This window comes from Pocillopora verrucosa, chromosome 5 (genome assembly GCF_036669915.1).
Source record: "Pocillopora verrucosa isolate sample1 chromosome 5, ASM3666991v2, whole genome shotgun sequence".
Lineage (NCBI taxonomy): Eukaryota > Metazoa > Cnidaria > Anthozoa > Scleractinia > Pocilloporidae > Pocillopora > Pocillopora verrucosa.
Window position 1 is genome coordinate 9,071,321 of NC_089316.1, and position 23,986 is coordinate 9,095,306.

The 23,986-nt window shown below is 38.3% G+C and overlaps 3 protein-coding genes across 5 annotated transcripts; 2 read left to right on the plus strand and 1 right to left on the minus strand.

The window, feature by feature from the left end:
• The first annotated feature begins 453 nt into the window (after positions 1-453).
• On the plus strand, positions 454-9,861 carry LOC131776934 (hydroxyacyl-coenzyme A dehydrogenase, mitochondrial). The gene is given in 10 exon segments (XM_059093130.2): positions 454-696; positions 1,548-1,676; positions 4,143-4,300; positions 5,539-5,627; positions 5,630-5,664; positions 6,380-6,469; positions 6,612-6,684; positions 7,885-7,932; positions 8,901-8,969; positions 9,380-9,861. Coding segments are annotated over 10 exon segments (990 nt in total). The 5' UTR covers positions 454-516; the 3' UTR covers positions 9,499-9,861.
• Positions 9,862-12,143: 2,282 nt separating this feature from the next.
• On the plus strand, positions 12,144-15,058 carry LOC131776966 (protein P54-like). Its single transcript, XM_059093178.2, has one exon. It carries the CDS (start codon positions 12,579-12,581, stop codon positions 14,538-14,540), a length of 1,962 nt encoding a protein of 653 aa, XP_058949161.2. The 5' UTR covers positions 12,144-12,578; the 3' UTR covers positions 14,541-15,058.
• A 2,036-nt stretch (positions 15,059-17,094) lies between these two features.
• On the minus strand, positions 17,095-23,835 carry LOC131776958 (visual pigment-like receptor peropsin). Of its 3 annotated transcripts, XM_059093164.2 has the most exons (3): positions 23,721-23,801; positions 22,946-23,007; positions 17,095-18,773 (listed from the first exon to the last, which is right to left on the minus strand). In XM_059093164.2, exon 3 carries the CDS (start codon positions 18,691-18,693, stop codon positions 17,392-17,394), a length of 1,302 nt encoding a protein of 433 aa, XP_058949147.2. In that variant the 5' UTR covers positions 18,694-18,773; positions 22,946-23,007; positions 23,721-23,801; the 3' UTR covers positions 17,095-17,391. The 3 variants fall into 3 exon arrangements, with proteins under 3 accessions (XP_058949147.2, XP_058949149.2, XP_058949146.2); XM_059093166.2 differs by lacking the exon at positions 22,946-23,007 and having other exon boundaries at positions 23,721-23,835; XM_059093163.2 differs by lacking the exons at positions 22,946-23,007; positions 23,721-23,801 and adding an exon at positions 19,507-19,596.
• Positions 23,836-23,986: the final 151 nt, after the last annotated feature.

Here is a 23,986-nt window from a genome sequence, read left to right on the forward strand (position 1 = left end):
AGCTTAGGATATGATATGATTCTAGACATGACAGACTATCCAATAGAATGTCGACCGCTGAACACCAAGGTTAAAAAAATTTTCAAACAGTTTTCAATAGATAGCTAGCAAGATATCTAGCTATGACCTTTGCCAGTTCAAAGATAAATGGACGAAATGGAAAAAGACCCATCAATTACCCTTCGACCACGCTTTTCCGACAAATCCACCGGCGCATTTTGGTATTTTTTTGCGCGCAGATCCTTCATTCCGAAAAACAGTGGTTCTTGAATTACTAAGTTCAAGTAGAAATCCTCACATAAGTTATTTAAGCTTTGATTGATAAGGAGATCGGAGTTTGAACAGGATTATTCGTGTATAAAAAAATGAAAGAATTTAAATTAGTGGGAAGGTCACCCATGGCCAAGATGAGAATTGAACGTTGCCCTTTCTTAGTCCCAGTCTCTCGTCGAGTAATCCGTCTTTGATCCATGATCGTGCAAGTAAACCTCGACTAGTAGCATACCTTCCCAAGTTATGGCTTCCCTCTTTCAATGTACCGCTTCAAAGCTGCCATGTGCTCAGATTCTGAGACATCCTTCACTTAGGAAGAACTTACCAGTGATTTCGACTTTTTTCAGTACAACATCTAGTCAGAACGCGATAAAAACTGTAACAGTCATTGGTAGTGGACTTATGGGTTCTGGAATTGCTCAGGTACATTCGTAAATGAACAGAAGAAATTCATACATCATCAAATAAATTGATGCATTTTTTTTTTGGAAATCTATGAATCAATTTTCAGGGTTTTTTTGTGTTTCATCGTGCTCCATTGAATCAATGAGCCTTTTCAGGTTTGCGTGAGTTGGCAATTATGAATGGACATGTGATGACCTTGAACAACCTCTAGGTTATGAATGAACCTATTCTTAACTCATTCATCACCGGAAGATTGTCAAATTTTACACCTTTTCTCGTTGCAAGCTGTGATTGGTGTTCCGTTCTCGCCGATTCGATTTTCAACAATTTTTAAATTGTTGAATTGAACATGAACATGATCAATATATCTTGACGTCCTGATTTCCTATTGTTATAATGCACGTAGTTTTTTAAAATACTTCTTTGACTTTAAAAAAGTGCGACCCTCATTTCTTAAAGTGATATTGGAATATGCTTAGCAGAAGAGGGAGGTTAACCCTGTGGGAGATTTTTTTAGTTTTCTTTTGTGCAGCTTATAGACACAAGTTTTACTCTGCCATATCAGCAAATTATCAGAAAGACAGGCGATGAGAGATTTTACCCTTCGACTTGTAAGAGTTACTAGCATCTAAATTTCTCCAAAAAATATCACTCGAAACACTGCATTAAGGTCACAAGGATAGAGGAAATGATTACCATCTGAAGAGCTCATGATCATTACACAAATTATCCTTATTGGCACCACAGCAAATGTATAGAGAACAGTATGGAGAATTTTTATGCTGATGTTTGGGTGTAATAGGAGTAGTAGAAGAGTTTTTTTGTTTATAGGTCAATTTGAAACTTTTGAATGTTGGATTAATTTTTAGGTAGCAGCAGCCACAAATCACAAGGTGACAATGGTGGATCAAACAGACGCAATTTTGACAAAATCTTTGAATGCCATTGAGAAAAGCTTAGAGAAAGTTTCAAAGAAGAAATTTAAGGATGATCCTGAGGTAGTGTTTTAAAATTATCTAATATTTTTTAGTGATATTTTGAGATCCCAGGCAATAACCTCTTAACCTCTTAAAGCTTGTCTGGAAATGTGTTTGAAATTTAAGTACCACTGCCATTGTTTGAAATTTGCATAACAACCAGGATATTATTTACCAGATTTAACAAATACTTGATCCTTTTTTTCTTTTCCTGGTGACCTGTTAAAATTTTTAGGAAATACAAGAAAGGGTATTCTTGATTCAAAATTATTAGTTTTGGCAATAACAGTTCAAACTGTTGGCAAGTTTTGCCTTTTGATTTTGTGTAAGCAGACGGGTCATGACGAGCTTTGCATTGGGAAAAAAATGTATACAAGTTAACTGGCTGCACATTCAATGTGCAGCCAGCTAATTTGCACAAGTAATTCAAGGCAAGGTTTGACACCTTGGTGGCATGAGGTGTTTGCTGAACATTCCAGGATATCTGATAATCGCTACAAAAAAGTTAATAAAGCTCCCCTTGAATGAAATGGAAAAAACTGCAACTTCCGATAATTATATTTCTAATCATTTTACAGATACAACTCTACTTTGTTCACTTGTTTTCCAGAAACAAGAGTCCAGAGAAATGTCTCATACAAACTTAACGGGTCTAATTTGAAAAAACCCAAGGGCAATACACCAAGCTTATTTTCTTAGTAGAAACAGTGCTTGTCTTAAAGAAGACAACAGTAAATTGTTAACTCAAGGTCCACAACTAGTTCTGACCAAATAAACATAGGTGGAACAATTTAAAACATATAAAAAGAAGAAACTCAAAAATGGCCTAAAAAGCAGTATCAGTTAAGCTGATTTCACCTCCATGATCAAAGACTCAGACCTGTACAAGGCAAGCACCGACAAACCCTTCTTTATACAGGTCATGGAACTTGAACTTTTAAAGTCCAGAAACTGTGTTGATTAGATAATCCAGAGAATACACATTGCTTTCAACTGATGGTCTCCCTGTTCAGTCTACAAGCTTTGGCACAATGCAATTATTCATATTATGACCTTCTACGTGGAAAGGTTTTGGAATGGCATTTTTAGCTTTTCTGAAGACATCACTCAAGCCAAAATTGACTATAACAGGGTAGAAGCTGGTCTTTGCATTTTCCTTAAACACTGTTATTGCATTTTGGGTAATTTTGAGTAAATTCACTTTTATGAATATCATTTAACATGACTGCCGTGTTAGTAGGGTAAAGAAGAGCTTAAAAATAACCCTCAGGTATACACTACCCAGGAAGGTATGCAAGAGATTAAAAATAACCCTCAGGTATACACTACTTAGGAGGGTATACAGGAGATTAAAAATAACCCTCAGGTATACACTACCCAAGAAGGTATAGAAGAGATTAAAAATTAATCCTCAGGTATACACTACCCAAGAGGGTTTGCAAGAGATTAAAAAAACCCTCAAGTATGCACTACTCAAGAGGGTATAGAAGAGATTAAAAATAACCCTCAGGTATACACTACCCAAGAGGGTATGCGAGAGATTAAAAATAACCCTCAGGTATACACTACCCAAGAGGGTATAGGAGAGATTAAATATAACCCTCAGGTATACACTACCTAACAGAGTATAGAAAAGATTAAGAATAACCCTCAGGTGTACACTACCCAAGAGAGTGTAGAAGAGATTAAAAATAACCCTCGGGTATACATTACTCAAGAGGGTACAGGAGAGATTAAAAATAACCCTCAGGTATACACTACCCAAGAGGGTATAGAAGAAATAAAAAAATAACCCTAAGACATACACTACCCAGGAGGGTATGCAAGAAACTAAAAATAACCCTCAGGTATACACTACCCAAGAGGGTAAAGAAGAGATTAAAAATAACCATCAGGTATACACCACCCAGGAGGGTATGCAAGAGTTTTTAAAAACCCACAGGTATATATTAACCAAGAGAGTAAAGAAGAGATTAAAAATGACCCTCAGGTATACACTACCCAGGAGGATATTGGAGAGATTAAAAATAACCCTAAGGTGAACCTAAAACTTATAATCAACAGGTTTTAAGTAACTGCATAGACACCTACCGACCGCAAATGTTAATGTAATTCTCAACACTGATGACAGAAATATCGTGCCTCCATAGAATGCATGCTGCAATTTTTTTTTGGAGCCAAAGCTCCTTGCTTAATCCTTTAACTTGTGAGATCTGATCATTAATTCTCCCCACTGGCTGCTCCACATTTCCTTGTAACTTAGTTAAGAGAATTTAATTTTAGATCAAGATGACAATTCTCATTACCTGTTTGCTGGATAGTGTATGGATATTATTGGGAGAAGTTGCATTTTGATCACTGCTGGGAGTTAAAAGGTTAATGGTTTTCAAAGTGGGCATGAGAGAAAGACATCAATTACTAAATTTTGTTTTGTTGTGAAGATCTCATAGTTCATCCACTCAGTAATTGAGTTGAATTTGCTTGCAGGCTGGAAAACAATTTGTGACTGATACTCTCTCAAGGATCACAATAAGCACAGATCCTGCAGCTAACATTGCTGAAACAGATCTCTTGATAGAAGCCATTGTTGAGAATATGCGTGTAAAGCACAATCTCTTTGCAGAACTTGATAAAGCTGCACCCAGGTATACTAACATTGTAGCTACATGAACTTAACTTTTATTACTTTCTATATTAAATACTGAGCTACAAATAGCCTTAGGAGTTCTGATAGTGATTATCAAGACTTTTTTGCCCTTTGAACCCAAAGAATGACTGGCATCTAGTTTCTTCCCATATTATCACCTCTAAATCACATGTGAAGGTCATGATCAAGTAAAGGAAATGATTACCGACTGAAGAAGTTCTTGGCTTTTGAAACAAATTCTCCTCGTCAGCACTGAAGAGAACATGTAGAGAGAAGTATGGAGATTATGCATACTAATAAAAAGGTGTAAAGGGCAAAACATATCCCTCATGAAACTGTGGGCTCAAAGTATTATGGTGAATTATGTGGCTGTCAAAATAATGTCAAGAGTAATTTATTTTTTTTACCACAATTGGCAGTAATGTGGCAATCTGATTGGCCAATTTGCTGTTTCGGATAAGAGTACAAACAATAGACGGTTAAGAATATATTAAAGTCATATATAGTACAAACAATGCTGCTTACATCAATGTGTCATGCAATGGTCATGCATTGAAAGAATCTTTTTTTAACATTGATATTGTGACCGTGCTTGGTGAGTCCACAACAGTTTTACCACAGGGATGACAAATATTGTTGTCAATAAGAGCACAGACCATGCTAACCCACAAATGATTTGTACAATGACTGATGATTTGATTTAACTAATTTAACTCAAAATCTCAAAAATCCAGTGATGAGCTTTTAATCTAAGAACCTGTCCTTACTTATGGATTTGTGGAAGGAAATAAAGAGAGAGGGATTGAAAAGAGAAACACTGGAAAACAATCACCACAAAAGAGCTGGGGACTGTTAAGGAGCAACTGCCACAACAGTGCTCCAGAATTATGATTCTGCTAAATGGATGGTAGCTTGGAAGCAGGGCCTAATCATTTAAGCGCTGAAAGAGATGCATTTATTGCCCCCCACCTCCAGAAAGATTTGGAAAGATTTGGGACTAGCTGAGGAGAAGTTTGCAGGGGGGTCTGACACTATCTCATTATCAGTGTTAGACCCCTTGTAGACCTTGCAGACCTCTTATCAATTAGTCTCAAATCTTTGGGGGTTGGGGGGTGTGGGGTGGGAAATAGACAAGCTTCCTTGATGGGTTCACAAAGCTTGATGCCGTTAACTTGGCCAAATTGTCTTTAAACTAGATTTCATGTTTTCTAAGTGTCCTCTTCCTTTTCATTTCAGTCACACCATTTTTGCATCCAATACGTCTTCCCTACCAATAGGAGAAATAGCCAGCATTACCAAGAGACAGGACAGATTTGGTGGACTTCATTTTTTAACCCTGTTCCTTTGATGAAGCTGGTTGAGGTGAGCTTTTAGCTATCTGTATCACTGCTTTTGATTAACATGTTAATGGTGACTGCATCTTCCTTAACTGATGATAAGAATTAATTGAAACATTCAAATTTCATTTATGGAGTTTTTCATTGTAAAACTGTCCAATGTAGTGAAAAGTTATTTTAATACCGGAGCTCTGATGTATTTGCTATGATCAAGTGAAGAAAGTTTCTTTGGACCCTGAAATTCTTCAGAATAGTTTTGGGTGGTGATGTAACCCTTTAACCCCTAAGGGCCTATTTACACGGTACGACTTTGTCGCATGCGACAAGCTTACGACGGGCTTACGACACGAATTGTTTCATGTAAATCAAACCTACAACTCGCTTACGACTCTTAAGTCATGTCGTAGGCCTGTCGTAAGCTTGTCGCATGCGACAAAGTCGTGCCGTGTAAATAGGCCTTTAGAGTGACTAGCATCTAATTTCTCCTTACAATATCATCCCTGAGTCAAGCATAAAGGTCATGAGAATAAAGAAAATGATCACCTTGACTGAAGAAGCTATTGATTGTTAAACAAATTCTCATTGTCATCACCTTAGGAAATGTACAGTAAACAGTATGGAGAATATGTCTATTGATGTTTGGGTGTAAAGGGTTTTAACCCTTCTAGGTCATATTTTAAAATATGCATGCACTTCATTTGATCCAGAATGTTGTCAAATGTTAAACTGGATTCTTTTAGGTTATCCGTATTCCAGAAACATCAGAGGAAACATTTGATGCTTTATATCAGTTTAGCAAAGAACTTGGAAAGGTGCCTGTGTCTTGTAAGGTAAGCAAGAAATTGTTCTAACTGAGCAACGTTTTTGACTTCACAGTTATCTGCTGTGAAAGGCAGTCTTCCAAAAATTAGCCATACTATTCTAGTGTGGTGTAAAATGTACAGGCTAAATGATATAAATTTTGTTTCGCAGGACACACCTGGTTTTATTGTCAACCGTTTACTTGTTCCATACATAATGGAGTCCATTAGAATGCTGGAAAGAGGTAAGAAGTGGAGAATGATAAGTAAAAAAATAGTAATTAGACAAAAATATTTATATATTGCCAAATCCACTAATTGTTCACGGCGCTTTACATCAACCCTTTAACTCCCAGAAGTGATTAAAATTTAACTTCTCCCTGTAATTTCCATAAATTATTGAGCAAACAGGTAATGAGAATACTCAAACTTAGACAGGTAAAAGTTGTTATCTTGATCTATCACCAAATTCTCGTAACCAATTTACAAGGGAATGAGTTGGAAGGGAAATCTTGGGAGTTAGGGTTAAAATTTTTTTAAAAAGCTGAAAGAAAGGAGGAAAAGGGAAAAAAGATAACAATTTTCTTCCCCTTCAGTAAATGATAACAAGACTTAATTTGTTGCAAGTTTACAAATAAAGAGATATTCTTACAAGTTATAAACTGCTTGAGCCATAATTAAAATTACATTATTTTGTATTTAATCCCCAAAGGAGGCAGTAAAACTCTTTAGCCCCCTAGAGTGACCAACATCTAATTTCTCCTTACAATATCATCTCTGATTGGCACATTAAGATCCCAAGAGAAAAGGGAATTATCAATAACTAAAGAAGCTTCTGATTGTTAAACAAATTCTCCTTTTCCACACTTTAGCAAATGTTTGGAGAACAGCTTTGGAGAATATGCATTCTGATGTTGGGTTTAGAGGATTAAAAGGAGGAGTCATACACCAATCCACTCCAATGTACACCTGTTTAACCCTTTCACTCGCAAGATCTCACTAGTAATTCTCCTTACTTTTTGCCATCCAATTCTTTTAATGAGAGTGTGGAGAATTTGGTGTTGGGTCAACTAATAATCTCCCAATTAGTGTTTTTCTTATTTGCATTACATGTCTTCCTCACATTGTTTGATATTGAAAAATTTGTCTTGGTCAATTATGGGAGTCAAAGCAAGGCGGTTAATGCGCAGAGATCTTGTCTAGTAGAGATCAAGATTGGTTTGGTAGTGTCTTAAAATCAGACTTGAAGACTTTGAAATTGCAGACATTTTCAGTTTTCTGTGTAGATGAGGAAGAAGGGAAGAAATATAAGAGATGAAAACGGGAAATTATCAAACCCCCCATTCCCTTGCCGCCTCCTTTTCCCCCCCCCCCCCCCCCCCCCACCGAAAAAAATTAGTCAGTGCCATATACATCATACGAACTACAGACTTCTTTCTTTTCAGGCGATGCCTCCGCAAAAGACATCGATACAGCCATGAAGCTTGGAGCAGGTAGGAAATTGTATTTTACATTACAAACTTCAATTTCAATCCCACAGACCTCTAATCCAGAAGGGAAACTAAGTAAAGACTTTCGGTCTAAGAGAAAAGTGCAGATTTCTTGGACACAGATAAACATCAACAAGTATAGTTAGTGAAAACTCTTGCTTATTTTAGCAGATGTAAGAAAAAAATTTATCGAACAATGTTTTTTAAGCTTTTCTTAAATGTTCCCTGCCAATGTCTGTTTGGAAAAATAAAAAAGATAGGTCACCGTGCTTGTTTAAGAGATATGACGGGCTAAACTTAACCCATTTACGCCTGTATTGGCTGTAATCACGCGCGTTATTTCATCGGTTCACGGTACATTTTGCGGTAGCTGGAAGTAAGGGTTTTTAAAGTAACAATTTAAAAAAAAAACTTGACAGGTGGAAAGTCTCGAGCGTATGAAACAATTTGATATTTAAATTGTGGAAAAATCACGAAATTTCAAATGACATCGACTCAAAATGTTCCTCAAGTCGTTGCTTTCAAGGTCATGATTTGCATCATCGAGTAACGGGCTTCGTGAACGCTTTTAGCTTTACTTTTTTTTCCTTCGATGAATTTTTCCGATTGAAAGGGGATAATGTGAACACAAAATTATGCACTTCTGGATACGTCCTCTGTTTCCAAAATATCTCCCCGTGAGCCCCTTAGTTAAAATGCGGTGGACTGAATGGAGGAGGAGTTAGCCAGTGCAAAGAAAGGTTAGAAAATGATGCGCGGGATTTGACGACAAATGAATGCACCTGCGGGCTTTGAAAAGAAAGAGAAAGACTTTGCGTGTCCTAAAACAGTGTAAAGAATTGCGATTTCTATTCAAAACCAATCGGAGGGGAACACTGTGGAGCCAAATTCGCCCCTCGCGCGCTGAAGAGTGTAGCAGTAATTTATGCTTGTCTTAATTTCATTCTAAATTATTATCTGTTTGGTGTTAGGTTACCCAATGGGCCCGCTGGAGTTGGCAGACTATGTTGGACTTGATACAACTAAGTTTATTATTGACGGTAGGTACCGCTTGAAATTAGAATTCAAATTACGAGCTCTTCTTGAAATTAGTGGATAAATTCTTCTATGACCAAGTAAATGCCCTCAAATTGAAGGCTTTGCAATCGTAAAAAAATACCTAGCGTGCGAGCACGCTCTCGTTACCAACGCTCCAGTCAGCATTTCTTCGCCTGCGGGAAAGTATGAGCAACGCGAACCAGCAAGAAGTCTGCAAGGGGTCTAGCATTATTAGTGCCAGATCCTCAGCAAACCCCTCCCTGACTTGTCCCAAATCTTTCCGCGGGAGGAGAAACGCGCGTCTTGCAGCGATAACAATGAAGGGTTACTTGCAAGCTTCAAAGAAAAAAAAAAGGTGACGTGCAAAATGTGTTATTAATTTGTTGATTATTATTGTTATTTTTCTGTTTAGGTTGGCACGAGAAGTATCCGACTGAACCTCTTTTCAGTCCTAGCAAGATCTTAAATGACCTGGTCGCGCGCAACAAGCTTGGGAGAAAGTCTGGGGAAGGGTTTTACAAGTACGAATAGATCCCATGCTCCAGCGGTCTTCATGATAACGCAGGTCCTTACATGAAACGTTACATCTTGTAAAACTTTAAAGATTTTATCAGGTGTCATTTGAAACATCTGATTGGCCCATTAGATGTAATAGCCATGTTTACCGTCTTGGCCAATTATCGCTTGACTATCTCTCTGGTCTTTCTGGTCCTTAATCCCTGCTCGTCTGTATAAGGCAGGAAAGACCTGTAATCAGATAGCGGAATGTTGGAGCATGCGAATTACGGGCAGGGAGGCGATATTTGGCCAATTTCAGCTTCACTGCTGCTCTGGTATTTGTCATTGATGGTAAATGATTTCGTACTTGGTAAATAAATTATACATTGTTCTGGAGTACACTTGACTGTTTCGATTATGACACAACTCCTCTCCCCACCCCCCCCCCTCCTCTTCCCTTCCCTTCCTATGAGAATCCGGTGTTTGCTTAAGCTTGCCAGGAAACAGTTGTATTAAATTAGAAGGACCCTCCTGAAGTTATCAGTCCAGAAAAATTTCATTTTCTTCCAGTTCATTTCAGATATAAATATTTATTTATTTCGGACTATAAACTCATGTAACTGAAACGGGGAAAGTTTCTAAGCAAACTTTGGTGCCGCGTAAGCGGGGACATACTAGCTTAGAAAATTTGGGTTTATATAGCTGGCGAAGGGCTAACGCTGGAAAGGTCAACTTTAGACCACAACTCTTTACGATGGCCGATTTTCATAATAAACTCAGTTCATAAAACCAATTTTAACGTCTTTAATAGTTTTAGTTTTGGTTTCTTTATTGTACTTGTATCTGAATTATATCTGTCAGCTCACCGGTATACACATATCTAAAAGGTTAAAATGCGTTGTCCTTAGTTCCGCTTGTCGGCTGCTGTGTCATCGTTGAAATCACTTTCTCTTCCATGTTGTAATTTTTTCCTCCAAGTGATTATCAAATCGGAAATGTAGAACTGGGAAATACTATTGCTTGATCTTGGTTTTATTCATTAGATCCCTTCACCGATTGTTGATAAGCTCAGTCATTTGTAAACATCATTTGAGTCGCTGCCCTTCCTCTTAGCCCAGGCAGCTTTGTCATTGTTTGTCATCGACTTATCCTCTAAGGTATTTTTTTCTCCTTCAAGTAATCAGCAAAAGAAGGACAGCGGAACTGGGATATTTTAGCATCATTGAGGATTTCCTGTTATATTCAACCCCTTCACTTTTATGAATGACCAAGACAGAATTTCTCCTTACAATATCAATACAATATCAAGCAGACAGGTGATGAGAATGGAGAGAAATAACTTAGGGGATTATTAGTTGATTCAATAATAATTTCGTTGAGTAATAAGGGATTAGCGAAAGGATATGAAGAGGAAAACTGCCCAATTCACGTATTTTCGTGGTTGCACTTTGTGGGTAGAATTTCAGATGAGATGACCACAAAACAGCAGGATTGAAACCACTCTTGTCCAAATAAACAGGAACAAAACTCTTTAATACGCTCTCGTAAAATTGTCACACGCAACGGAAATTGTTCAGTGCAATATAGGTTCAAGAATTTCAATTCTAGCTGACAAGATAGTCTCGTTCTCTGGAATCGCTCTCAAAACAAATAGAGATAAAAAGTTTTCTCGCGGAGCTCATGGCATATTACAGGAAGTCATTTCGGTTTTGTAAGGAGCGCGACACATCGGGGAAAGAAACAGGAAATTTTGGGGCTGCAGTGCAAGAGCCGGAAAAGAGAAAGATCGATCCTTCAAAAGAGTCTTTTGAAACGTGGAGGAGGATTGCCCAGTTGGATGCTTTGTGTTCTAGCTCTTTGGAAAGAGGAAACCGGTTAGAACAAGAAATTTATTTTTGTCAAGATCGGGCTCATCAATTAGAGACGCAACTTCAATTGAATGGTAACAAAGTCTGAAATTTGGAAACCGAACGTCAGGGTTCAGGAAATTAAAATGAGGTTCTGCATCGGGAGTCGTTAAAATGCACCACAAACATATTGATTTGGGAACTACACGCAAGAGCATTCAGCGCTACGGTACCGGTGAGGGGAGATATTGAATTGACAAATGGTGATGAGCGCGTTGAAAAAGTTGAACTCGGGTGTGATTTATCTCGAGAACTGTTGAGACACTGGGAAATCGTTATTGCACTTGAAAGTAAGACCATTACGTTAATTTAGTGCTAACAAGGTGGGAATGTTTTTGTCTTTTTAAATGAGTCGGGAACGACGAAAAAGGCGCGGAGATTTTCCACAGGTGTTAAATCAAAGCTATCACAAATAATTAGGACGATATAAACCGTAAATAAACCACTTCGAAAAATCTTTTATCTTACGATTCCAAAAGATTCTGCAGAGGCACTCCACTGCAGCTCTGTAAATAATGTAACACCTGCAAGACAGCACTGGTGACTCAAAGAGTTCCAATCATAACAAACATCGCGCGCGAGCCAAGCTGCTTCGCGTGCTGCACGAGAATTCGCGCGTGCGCCACATAGAAAACGCATGGTTAATGAAAAGCGTTGTTGTGGAACATTCGTGAAGGACAATAGAAGACTCGAGCAAAATATTTCTGATCTTAACCGTAACCATCAACAAGAATGCGTTTAAGTTGACGAAAAAAGAGCTTTTGTTTGAGAGAAAAATATCAGGGACGCGTGTTTTCAATACCGAGCTGCAGGAATTCGCATAAAATATCAACAGTCGGATATGATTTATGCTTCAGAACCCAACAGGGACGAACTATATTATCATGGCTGAGCTCACGGGAACAAAAGGCGATCACTCAGCTGTATAACAGAAACAGTTCTGCTGACATAGGATATGCAAAACACAACCCTTCGCGGTTTGAGACACAGCGAGCAGTATCGATTTAACGGAAAAAATTTTTTTCATTCATTTACCAGAGAAAAGACAGGAGGCATTGATCGAGAGAGCATTCGGCTGTAATTTCACGCAGGCGTAAATAGTGCCAATAAGATCGCGACAGAGGGTTGGAACGTGAAATGTTGCACTGATTATAAGAGAGATACCACGCGAGCTAGTACATATTTGACAGCGGCAGAGTTCTGAAAATGGAGGACGATCTGGATGAGAGATCTGCAGAATTTAGCGATAAATTTGAAAAATATCAATTCGATGTTAAAGGAGATCAATGGAACAAAGAAGTGAGAGGGAAGAAAGATTTTTCGGCATCGAGTGAATATCACGGCCGCGAACAGGTTCAGTCTGCTACTGTCAGCGTTTCTAACGGCGACACAATGGAAGGTTCCTCGAGGGAGTTTACGAATGGCCACGCAAGTCGTACGTCAGACAAGAATGAAAATGGATCTGCAACCAGTCTGGATCAGGAAGAAAGTGATTTTGCTTCATCGAAGACGCAACCCGAAGAATTGCGACAGTTATGCGATGTATTGATGGAGGAACGAGATAAGGCGACAGCTTCGCTCAGAGAGCGAAGTGATGAGGTGTTGCGCTTACGAAAACGCGCAGTTGAAAGTGGACACGAGAAATCGGATTTAAAAATCCGATTAGCCGAAGTCCAAAGCCACGCAGAACAACTCGAGGAAAATCTAACATCCGTTAAAGAAGAGAATGAAAGATTGAAAGCAGAGATAGATAGGTTGAGAAATAGGATTGACGAACTAGAAGTGGAGAGTGCTAACCTTAAAGATAAATTTAAAGCGCGCGAAGATCACTGTGATGTTGCTGATGGAAAGATCACGACGATCGATTCGGTAAGCGCAGATCTGGCGCTTCAGGCGCTGGAGGAATCAGTTTGTGTTGCAAGCGAAGAAGAAAAGGACAAGAAACAACAAGAACTTGATAACTCTGCTATTGCAAATAAAGGAACAACTGGACTCGAAGCTCAACAAATCGAGGAAGAAGTAAGTTCATTCGCTGCACCAGAAGAAACGCCACCGGCGACTGAAAGCGAAATTGCGCGCGACGAGACAGCTTGTGTTGCAAGCGAAGAAGAAGAGGTCAAGAATAAGCAAGAACCTGAACACCCCGTTAACGCAAGTGAAGGAACAATTGGGGTCGAAGTTGAAAGAACCGTTAAAGAAGTAATTTCGTTTGCTGAACCAGAAGAAACGTCAGCTGTGACTGAAAGCGAAATTGCGCGCGACGAATCGGTTTGTGTTGTAAGCGAAGAAGAAGAAGAGGTCAGGAAACAGCAAGAATTTGAACACCCTGTCATCGCAACTGAAGCAACAACTGGACCCGAAGCTCTGCAAACTGATGAAGAAGTAAGTGCATTCGTACCATCAAAAGAAACGCCCTTAGCGACTGAAAGCGAAGTGGTTGTCAAGAGAAGAGAAACTTGGCGCACCGCTCCAAATTATTATCGTCACTCGTTCGCCGGTAGTCTTCCAAGACCATTTCACTCCCTAGAACTGCATTCACAACATTCGCTTGATCATTCCTCAAAGCACGAGCGATCGGAGTCGGTTCATTCCGACGCAAGCGGCGAGAGCGAATCGGACGTCCAGGCGCCTCCAAGTATACCGAGCTTCATGAGAAGGAGAGTGGAAAAACCATTCGTGAAATCAGCTGGACTTAGCCCTGTGCAGTTTAATTACCAACCTCTCCCTGTGAGTATATCGAACAAGCGCGGAAGCTGGTTGGGAGAAACGAGAGCCCGTAGTGATAGCCTGCCTACAGCTCACGAATATTCATCTGATAGCGAAAGTAGCGGGGTAGTAACTGAGAGTCCGTGCGAATGGGTGGAACGAGAACAAGTCGCTAACACATTGAACTCTGCGTTAGTAGAGATCGATGGAGTAAATGGAAGCGACAACGCGAATGAGTTTGGTCGTTCTATCGACTTTGACGCACAACCGCCACAATACGCTGAAAATATTCGAGATTCCTCTATGGATTTGGCACCGAGCGGTCATGGAAATGGATCAGAAGTCGTGCAGCATAATGGCGAAATAGAATTAGATCAAGAGGAAAAGGAGAAAAGAGAACACGTCTCTGATTTAGTGACTTTGTGGAACAGTAAAACAGAGCTGGAGGTTTTCGAGATTTAATTACCTTTGAGCGAACTGAAATTGATTTCTTCGCCGCCGATCAACTGTTCGAAAACGTGACTTAATCAGGGTTCAATGCGCTAACCCTCAAAACTTGACGTTTGTAATTTTTATGGGTCAAAGGAGCGGAATGTTAGCGGTTATCACTGGAAAATTGTGCAAAATAAATTCTTTTATCTTATCTCTGATCAAGTACCGAAGATCGACCTCTAGAATGCGTCAGAAAAGTCTTTTTCCGAATTTATATTGCTTTGATGTTGTCGGCGGTTTGTTGATTTTCATTAGAGTTCCGTTATGTATACAAACCATTTATTGTCTAAACCGGCTGTGTGTTATTACTTTGTCAAAGAAAGGACACTTCTCCTTTAATTACAATATGGCTTTTTTACCATTTTGATCATTTTATATTAGTTTTAGATAGCTACAGGTAATATTTAGGGAAGGGAAACTTTGTACTGAGATGCGGAGTCTCTTTACATTCGGAATTTTAATTTCTTTGAATAAAAGTATATTATTGGCGTGCTTGTGTTTTGAACAAGACCTCATTAAATTGCTAAATTAGTTCTGCTTTAAACAAATCGATGAGTGGTCTGTTAGCACAATAATACGTCTCATGAAAACAAAAGTGTTTTCTACATCAACTGTTAAAATTCAATGTTTTCAACTTCATTGATTTGCTGGAATGAAAAGTGCTTTCGCGTCTCTCGAGTTTCGTGAACACGTTTGACGCGTGCGTCGTGAACGAAGCGCGTGTTAGCCGATGCAATTCTATGAGTTGCAATGGGAACCAAACCTGCTCGTCAGATATTTGTTTTGTCAGAAACTAACTCCCCTTTGGATTGAAAATTTTGCGGAGAATTTTATTCTGCGGACTAGCGAATCTTTTTGTTAGGCAGGTTAGCGTGAAACGCAGGGATGATTTGAACGCGAAGAACACGAATTGACACTGGAAGGATTCGCTATGGAGTTTTTGCTTTTTTTCGAACGATAAGCAATAAAGGTTTGGGATGTTTGATATCACTGTGTTATTTTTTTCGCGGAATCATCATCAGCAAAATCATCATATTTATTTTAATCCGGAAACTGGTTGCTACACGGAATACTTTGCAGCGAAGTAACGGAAGTACTCGAGATTAAATGCAGACTTTAATCAGAGGGATCAAAAAGTGATAAAGCGGCTCTCAATATCTGAACAGTTTTTATATTCATAAATAATGGAGGTTAGTTTCTAAACAAACTGAGGTGCTACACCAGTGGGGGGTATTATGAGATGATTTGGATTTATCAACTTGGTTGATAATGTAAATCAGAGACCGCGAAGAGGAAAATAAAAAGACAGTTTGCCTAAAAGAGCTTCAGTAGCGAGTCAAGGTAAACAAAATGACCGAAGTCTGGGGAAAAAAATACGGCGGACCATAATAATGTGCTAAAATTCAATTTATCAGCCAAAATGCCGAGGTAAACAGAGTACTAAGCGCCTTCCTGTGTTGATGAAAATTTGGCGCATTGGAAATTATACCTCTTCCAAAACGCGGAAATAAACAGTGGTAAAAAAGCTCCGCTTTCTTAACAAAGATGTTTCTCTCTTATACAATCAGCTGAGTACCAAAGTTCGCGTGCAAAAAGCACGAGGTAGACAGAAATTTAACCCTGCAATCTTTAATCTTCCCGAAGCCATTAGCGTAAAGATAAATGCGATAAGGCTTTTTAATAGTGCAGATTTATCGGGAGGAGGCGGGGGGGAGCTATCGAACGATTATTCTCCGGCTGTAGTTAAGAGTAATATTTAAGTCTACATATAAATTCTCCATACTGACTTCATACGTATTTTTGTATGCTACTTGAGAGAATTGCCCATAACATCAGCATATTTATCATACTTGGTGTCTACCTTCCTTTTTATTAATGTCTGTTATTAACACATAACCATGTAATGATAACACGAAGCTAAGGAAGATAAAATTTTTGATTATCGCTGGAACGCTAAATAATCTATTCCCAGGTCCCTGATTTGTGAACCCCCCTCTCCTCTCACTGCCCCGCTTCCCCCTTCACCCGAGTAAAAACGTGTTGGTTTCTATCAATGTGCACCGCCGATGAAAAGTGAAAGCCGTTTAAAAAAGCTTTCAGTGAAACACTTAAGGGAAGGATTAAAAGATAAAATCCCTTTTAACAGTTGAAAAATTGATATAGTAATGCACTTTGATGACATCAATTTGTTTCAGTTTTAGGCAGATTTTTACTCACTGTTCAAAGTGTAATGATTTCAGGCGTTAATTTTTTTTTCTGCATTTTAGCGGTTTTTTTTTTTATTATTTGCTTGCCTGCAGCTTTGGTGATGTACCTAGCTAGATCAGAAAACACGAAACTGACTAAAAATCGCTCGAGAAACATTACAAAACAAATAAGACTCGGAAAGTGGTCGGGCTGCTTATTCCAGAGAAGAATTTTTAACAAGATCACCTTTGGTGGCTTGATAGTCGTTTCCATTGCATCAAGACCTCGAGACTCTACATTGACAGACGCTGATGCAGTTGGAAAGTAATTTATTTTTGTCACAAATATCGATCGACAAAGGTGACTTTCACTGAGTAAGTTTATACATTAAATGAAACGAGATGATAAAGATTAAAAGGTACGAAGTACAATTCTATTGTCATTGAAGGTAAAATGTGATCTCATTCACATCCCACATCACACATAACACATTACACATGCAGTACATGACCCACCGCACATCACACATCAAATGAGTTACCGACTAATATCGTATTTCTGTCTCGTCTTTTTCATTACTCTCCCCATTAAAACACCATGTGAATGAGTCCAATTCATCAAACATTTAAATATATTAATTTTGTTCGATGGTGATCAAATCGTTCTTTCTAATTCCCTTCTCTTCGTCGTTTTCCATGCCTATTTCTTCGAGTGCTACTGCCTTACCCATAGTTTCCTCTGGATCGTTTTGTTCCAGTGCTACATTATGAGCGCAAGGTAGCTCTCCCGAGCTACAAATCGTCAACCTTTTCTTGCAATAGCTGATACTTTTTAGCCTACACTGATCTGCAGACTCTCGACCCAATTCTCTCTCGGATAACCGTTCCGACATTGTTCTGGCGGATGCGCTTGTTCGAGGAATCCTAAAACTCGACCCAGGTCCACCACTGGCGACTGGCGTCCGGCTGCAATCGGCGCCATTACTTTCCTGACTCCGGTTCTGACAAAACATTCCAATAAAGGCGTGTCTGAAGCGATGATTCAGCACAGCGTATATGAAAGGATTGTAAATAATGGCTGACTTTGCAAGAAGCAATGTAACTTCTTGAACTAAAATCGAAACTTTGATTCCGAGCGATACACACAAAGATACAATGACATGAGGAGACCAACACAATAAAAACACGAAAATTACAACAACGATCATTCGCGCAGTCCTCCAATGTGGGAGGGTAAATTTGCAATTTTTCCTGCGCCTTTTTTTCAGGTAATTGTTTTCCTTTCCACGTTTGCGAACCGACGCAAAAATCGAAAAGTAACAATAGATCATGATTGCAAATGGCACCAGAAATGAAAATATCGCCACAGCTATGGAGTATATCACCGTCCGTTCGTCTCTATTCTCAAAATTTAGATAACAGCCAGTGAAGTAAATCTCCTCTTGGAAACCAATCCAGTCGAAAATGATTGGCAGCGTGAAAAACAGTGTGTACACGTGCGTTAACCCCACGCAAAATAACGCGCGTTTCACGGTAATTTTCGCGCCAAAAGACGGTTTCGTGATTACCCAGAAGCGGTCGAGCGAGATTATAGCCAGGGTGTTGAAAGACATTGCGTTTAAAAAGTGGTAAACAAAACCAAACGCTTCACACCCAACAGCTCCAAATAGCCAGCGATGCTTTACAGTGGAAGGAAAAGAAAAAGCCACATCCATCACCGCCAACATCAAGTCGCAGCCAGCAAGATGAACTATAAATAAATTTGTTGTCGTCCGCAGAGTTTTGTAGCAACAAAAAGCGATTAACACCCACAAGTTTCCGATAAAACCAAGGACTCCCACAATAAAAACGTAGGCGCTTATAACAGCAAGATCATGCTCTCCCAGTTTATCTGTTCCTTGTGAATTGTTTCCGGTAAAGTTTAAAGACTCTCCCATGGCCAATCCTCGCGTTCAAAGCGGTGAAAGTCGCAATCCGCGGTTCAAGTGTTTGATGCTCACATCAGGAATTATTGCTCCTAGCGTAGGAACAAAAATGGAAACGTCATTAAAAAATTTAACAGAAACAACAATAAATAAAAGTGTTGCAATATGATGAATGTTTACGCTTCGAGGATGAAATGAAAAAAAGAAATGGCTTATGTTTTTTTTCAAAGTTATATTACATTGTTAAATTACAAGCTTTTTCCTCTCTCGAGGAGAAATTGTAAAACAGCAAGATATTAAGGCAAACATTGTAAAAAAAGCTGAAGATTGCATATTATATGAAACACAAAAGTTATAAAGCTTTGGCGATGTAAATGAAAAAAGGCCTCAGAAAAAGACGAAATGTGAAGCCGTTATGGCCTCAAGTAGTTCCTCTTGTTAAAGATTCTGGTGACTTCAATTCAGAGCAATGAATGTTTGAAATCAATCGAACTTCGTACTGCGGAGAACATAAAATAATACATCAAAGAATATGAAATGCTACAAATATCAAAACAAATGTCCTTCAGATTTCCACAAAAAGATATCGAAATCCGTCCAAAATATTTTTGATACTGATGGCATTAATAGGCTCTGTTAAAAAAAATATATATTTTTAAGTCAAATACGTCTTTTTTTCGCAGTCTCTCAAAATTTAAATGACTTTGGATTTAGGGGAAATGAAAATTTTCAAGCGCACACGATAAAGTTTTTACTCTATGGACATTGAAGAAAAGATAAAAATATAAATTTCACAGTTACTTTTAAAATGTTGGAAATTCTCACCTCAGCCGAAAACCCGATCCCTTGACTGATGTTCTCGAAAAGAAATATCACAGGTCGTGAAGAAAGCTGACAGATAGTTAGTCACTTGAGCCTTTCAACTGATTGGCGGCTTGTTTTCAATTGCTGGTGTATTTGGCAATGATTTTTGCTTTTTTTTTCTCTCTAAATTTCCGCTTTTCAAAATTTCACTCCTGCTGGCGTAGGAGTCGATCTGTTTGAAAAATGAGGCCCATTGTGTCAGTAGATTCTATCCGAAAGGATTTTGAACTTGCCGAAATGCAAATTTTTTCTTATCCGCCCGGCTATTGTTTGCAACAATGTTATTAAATTTTTCTTTCCAACGTAAATCCAAGACAAATTTCAATTGAAGTCCTTTTAAAAGCGCATTTTAAAATTTCTCGCAATTAAAGTCGCTTTGCTGCGCGGGTGTGAAGCTCAGTCAACAAAAGTACTTAAAAGACTTACAGGAGCACGTGTCAGATTTTCTTTCTTTCCTGTATAGAAAATAGTCATTCTTCCAAATGCGCCAAGGATGCTTAGCTTAGAGAATTCATAAGCGGTTTTCCGGAAATAAAAGAAGTCATATTTCGCTTGTAAATATAAATACATTTTTTTATTTCTTGTGCTAGAATGCTGTAACTATAGTAAAACTATTGAACAAGTCGATATTGCAATCTTTCCCTGAGCATGGCGACAAACTTAATGGGGAATAAAGAACCAAAGCTGCTTCGCTTCTAACATGTGTCGACACGTGGCTTCGCAACTCCGTTGGTAGTGACGATTTTGGAGATCCGAGAGGTGCAAATTTTTATTACCGTCCAAGCCTTTCCTTTCTGTTACGTCTTTCATAATGGTTAACCTGTAAACACATTTTTTTTTCTCACTCCTGATCTTATCCACAGGTAAATTGAAATTTTTTTCAGTTCACATATACAATTAGCGATCAGATTCCTTATCAACAAACAAAGATCTAACTGTAGAATTTGCGTCGCTCTCAACATGTGTCTTTGTGGTTTAGCATTGGTGAGGCATGGCGTCGAAACCCGACAAGGTCTTAATCTTATTCTTCGGGACTTATTATTTGCAATTGCTTTATATCAATTGCAGTTGACTTGTGGAGATCAATTTGTCACTTATCATTTCCAGGTCGAATATCAATTATCATGATTCATCCATTGTTCGTAAAGGTATATTAAAAACTTTGGGTCAGTTAACAAATTTCAAAAGTCTTGCCAATAATTTGTCGAAAGTGTCTTAAATATTCATTACTTAGGTAGAGTATGACAAACTGCTAGTAAATGTGTTTATACATTTTTATTTAGTATGACACCTATCAAATCAAATCAGTTAACTACCAATTTTGTTATTGTTATTATTATTTTATCTTTTTCAGTTTATTACAAAAGCAAAAACTTAAATTCTATGTTGATTGCCCCAGTTCCGGACAGAAGACAAAGAGGCAAACAATTAGCGGCAAATGAAACATCGATGGCAGCATTTTTCACATTTTCCATAGGGAAAACCAAAATTGCCTGACGGAGATCGATGAGTAATTTTTTGGTCTCAAAAGATATTCAGTTCCAACTTTATGTTTAATACGGGAACTGCATCCAATTAAACAAAACAAAAGTTTATCTTTTTGCTTTCGGTATGTCGGCTTTTGACCTCAGTTCTCAGCGGAGAAACATGTTTCCTATGCAACTGACAAGGAAAATTTGTTCAAAATCAAGAACTTCTTTAGTTGATGATCCGTTTTCTTTATTCTTGTGACCTAGATCTGTCATTCAGGGGAGATATTGTGAGGAGAATTTAGACGCTGGTCCCTCTTAGGGGTCAAAGGGTCATGATCGGTCTCTAGTCGCGGCGTCTCCGTTTTTCATGATAACAGAAAATTAAAAAAATGTCCGTAATTGACTAATAAGTAAACTGTCTAAAAATCAGATAATTTAGTGTTAACAACTGGGTTGAAAACGTAAATTAGCCACCGTAAAGGGTAACGGTGGCTAATTTACGTTTTCAACCCAGTTGTTAACACTAAATTACCTGCTATACTCTCCCACCGACGCAGCACCACAGTTTCTTTAGAAACTTACCCCTTTATTCATTTGTCTAAAAATCAGTTGGTTCTAGCCGGCAAGTGCACCGGTTTATTGCAAACGGGCGGACAAGCATTAGCTAACGCCATTTTGCTAAAATATCGGGTGATTAAAAATAAAATCCAACACAAGATGATAGACTTATTTTTGATTCCAGATCGATCTTGAAATTGAAAGTACACTCCACTAAAAATCAGTCATGATTTACATCACCCTTCTTCGATGAACGAAAGTCTCTCAAGTTTGTACTTTTAGCTGTATTACTTACTAGATGTTTTTTCTTTTCCCGCTAAGTCTGGCTCTCTTTCCATCAGATCGCCATGCATTTGACTATCATCGAGTTTCGTGCGTTGGGTCGGCCAAAATCATAGTATATCATTAAGTGTATAAGCTGAGAACATCTAGCTGTTTATTTACGGAGAACAATAATGTTATAATTATGACTCGTGAAAAATACAGACACAGGAATATTACCGACCGTATTTACTTTTTTCTAAGGGAACAAAGAACTCGTTCTCCAGAAAAATTGCGTTGGACTTTTAAAAATGCATTAAAAAAATACACACCAACTAAAAATGTCGTTAACCGCAAACTCAGCCTTCGTTTGTCAAGCAGATTTAAATTAATCTCTTCCCTACTCATGAATTCTTAGTTGGGTAAATGTTATTCTTATGTAGAAATGATATCAAAAAAAATTTCACAAGCACAGAGAACAGATGGTGAGAATGATTTAGGGTGAGTTCAGTTAATTTTCACTAACACCTGCAAGAACTTTGTATCAAAAACGTGTCTTCGATATTTTGAATCAGATAACAGCGCCTAGACGGACTCTTTTAGTTGGTAATGCGTGGTCTAAATAGCATTTGGTGAGCGAAAATCCGCCATTAACTCGTCAGGGAAGATGCTCTCATTTACATTTTCAACAGATCACCAGGGATAGTAATTTTAATGTAAATTTTGTTCGTATAGATCGGCTTGTTTTGGTTACATTTACCGTCCTAACGAATTTCACGCGTGTAGCACTTTTAAAAAGACAAACTTCAAGGCATATTCTGTTTGATTTTGTTTTTCTCTTTTTATCAAAAATTGTGTGAATTCGTAAGAAAGAGTTCCGTGTTCTGACGAACATTAATGGTTACGTCTGTATGATGATGGATAATGTTCCAAAGTTTCGTACTCAAAAGTCAATTTACAAATGTGTTTTCTAAGACCTCAAGGTCAGAACGTGTCATCCTGAATTTGCTTTTCACGGCATGATCTAAAATGGTTTACAGTATTCAAGAAATCGAGCTCTTCTGGAGTTTTTTTTTGGGAACCCATCAAATTTAGTTTATCTCATTTACCTGACGTATTCCCATGAAGCGGTTAATTTGATTGACGTACAGTGCATGCTCCTTGTCCGGTGCTTTACGGGAAAGAAAGAATACATGAAGAAACACCAACAAAGGTAAACGTAAACGAACCAAGAATGATTTCAAAGAAAATCCATTAGAATTTTCCGAGGTAAAGCGATATGAGTGCTCTTTGTACGATCTGGTCCTGATTGGCCAGTTCAAACATTAGAATATTCAGTCGCCTACCAACGTCTCAAAGATAATTAAATTCTCGTGAATTGTCATATTTTCAACGCCGTGTTTATCGGCGGAAATCGGGAGATATAACCTCCTTTTGGCCTACCTAGTTGATGCCTTTAATGTATACTGTAACCATTATTCGCCTCGCTGTCGACAGAGGATATGTTCGACTAATAAAATGTGCTTCAGAACACATGAATGAATAGATAATTATATAGTCTTCCTTGGTGAAATCGAAAACCAAAGATTTTCTTAAAGTTAAGACGCAAAAAGCACTGAATTAAAATGCGACTGGCAGTTGAATTGCCTGTAGTAGTGATCCAAATTGTAAACATAACAGCTCGCGCGAAGGAAACAATTAAGTGAAAAGATTTCAAAAACATTTCACCCATTGGAGAATCTCAAAGGAACTGAATCTACAGTGTAATGCGATCGACAAATTTGAATATTTTCATGATGATTTAGATGAAGTTATTCGGGTGGCAAAGCAAGACCACCTTGAATTTAAAAGCGATTAACGAGAACAGATTATGAACAGACCTACCGATGAATTTCAGTGACTCTGAAGAAGTTGATTTGGCCCTCAAACCACACCAAAGTCGAGCGAGAGCATCTTATTGTGAGGGTCGTCGGCAGTTGTGTGTCGAACTGGTTAAATCATTTCAAATTTTCTCTTTGTCAGTAAATCAGTTTTACCACTTATCTCTTATTGTGCTACGTAGAAAAGCTTGCGTCACTCCTGGCAGATGCCTTCCTTAGACTTTATTGATTACGGCATAAACTGATATCTTTTTAATTTTTTTCGGCAAA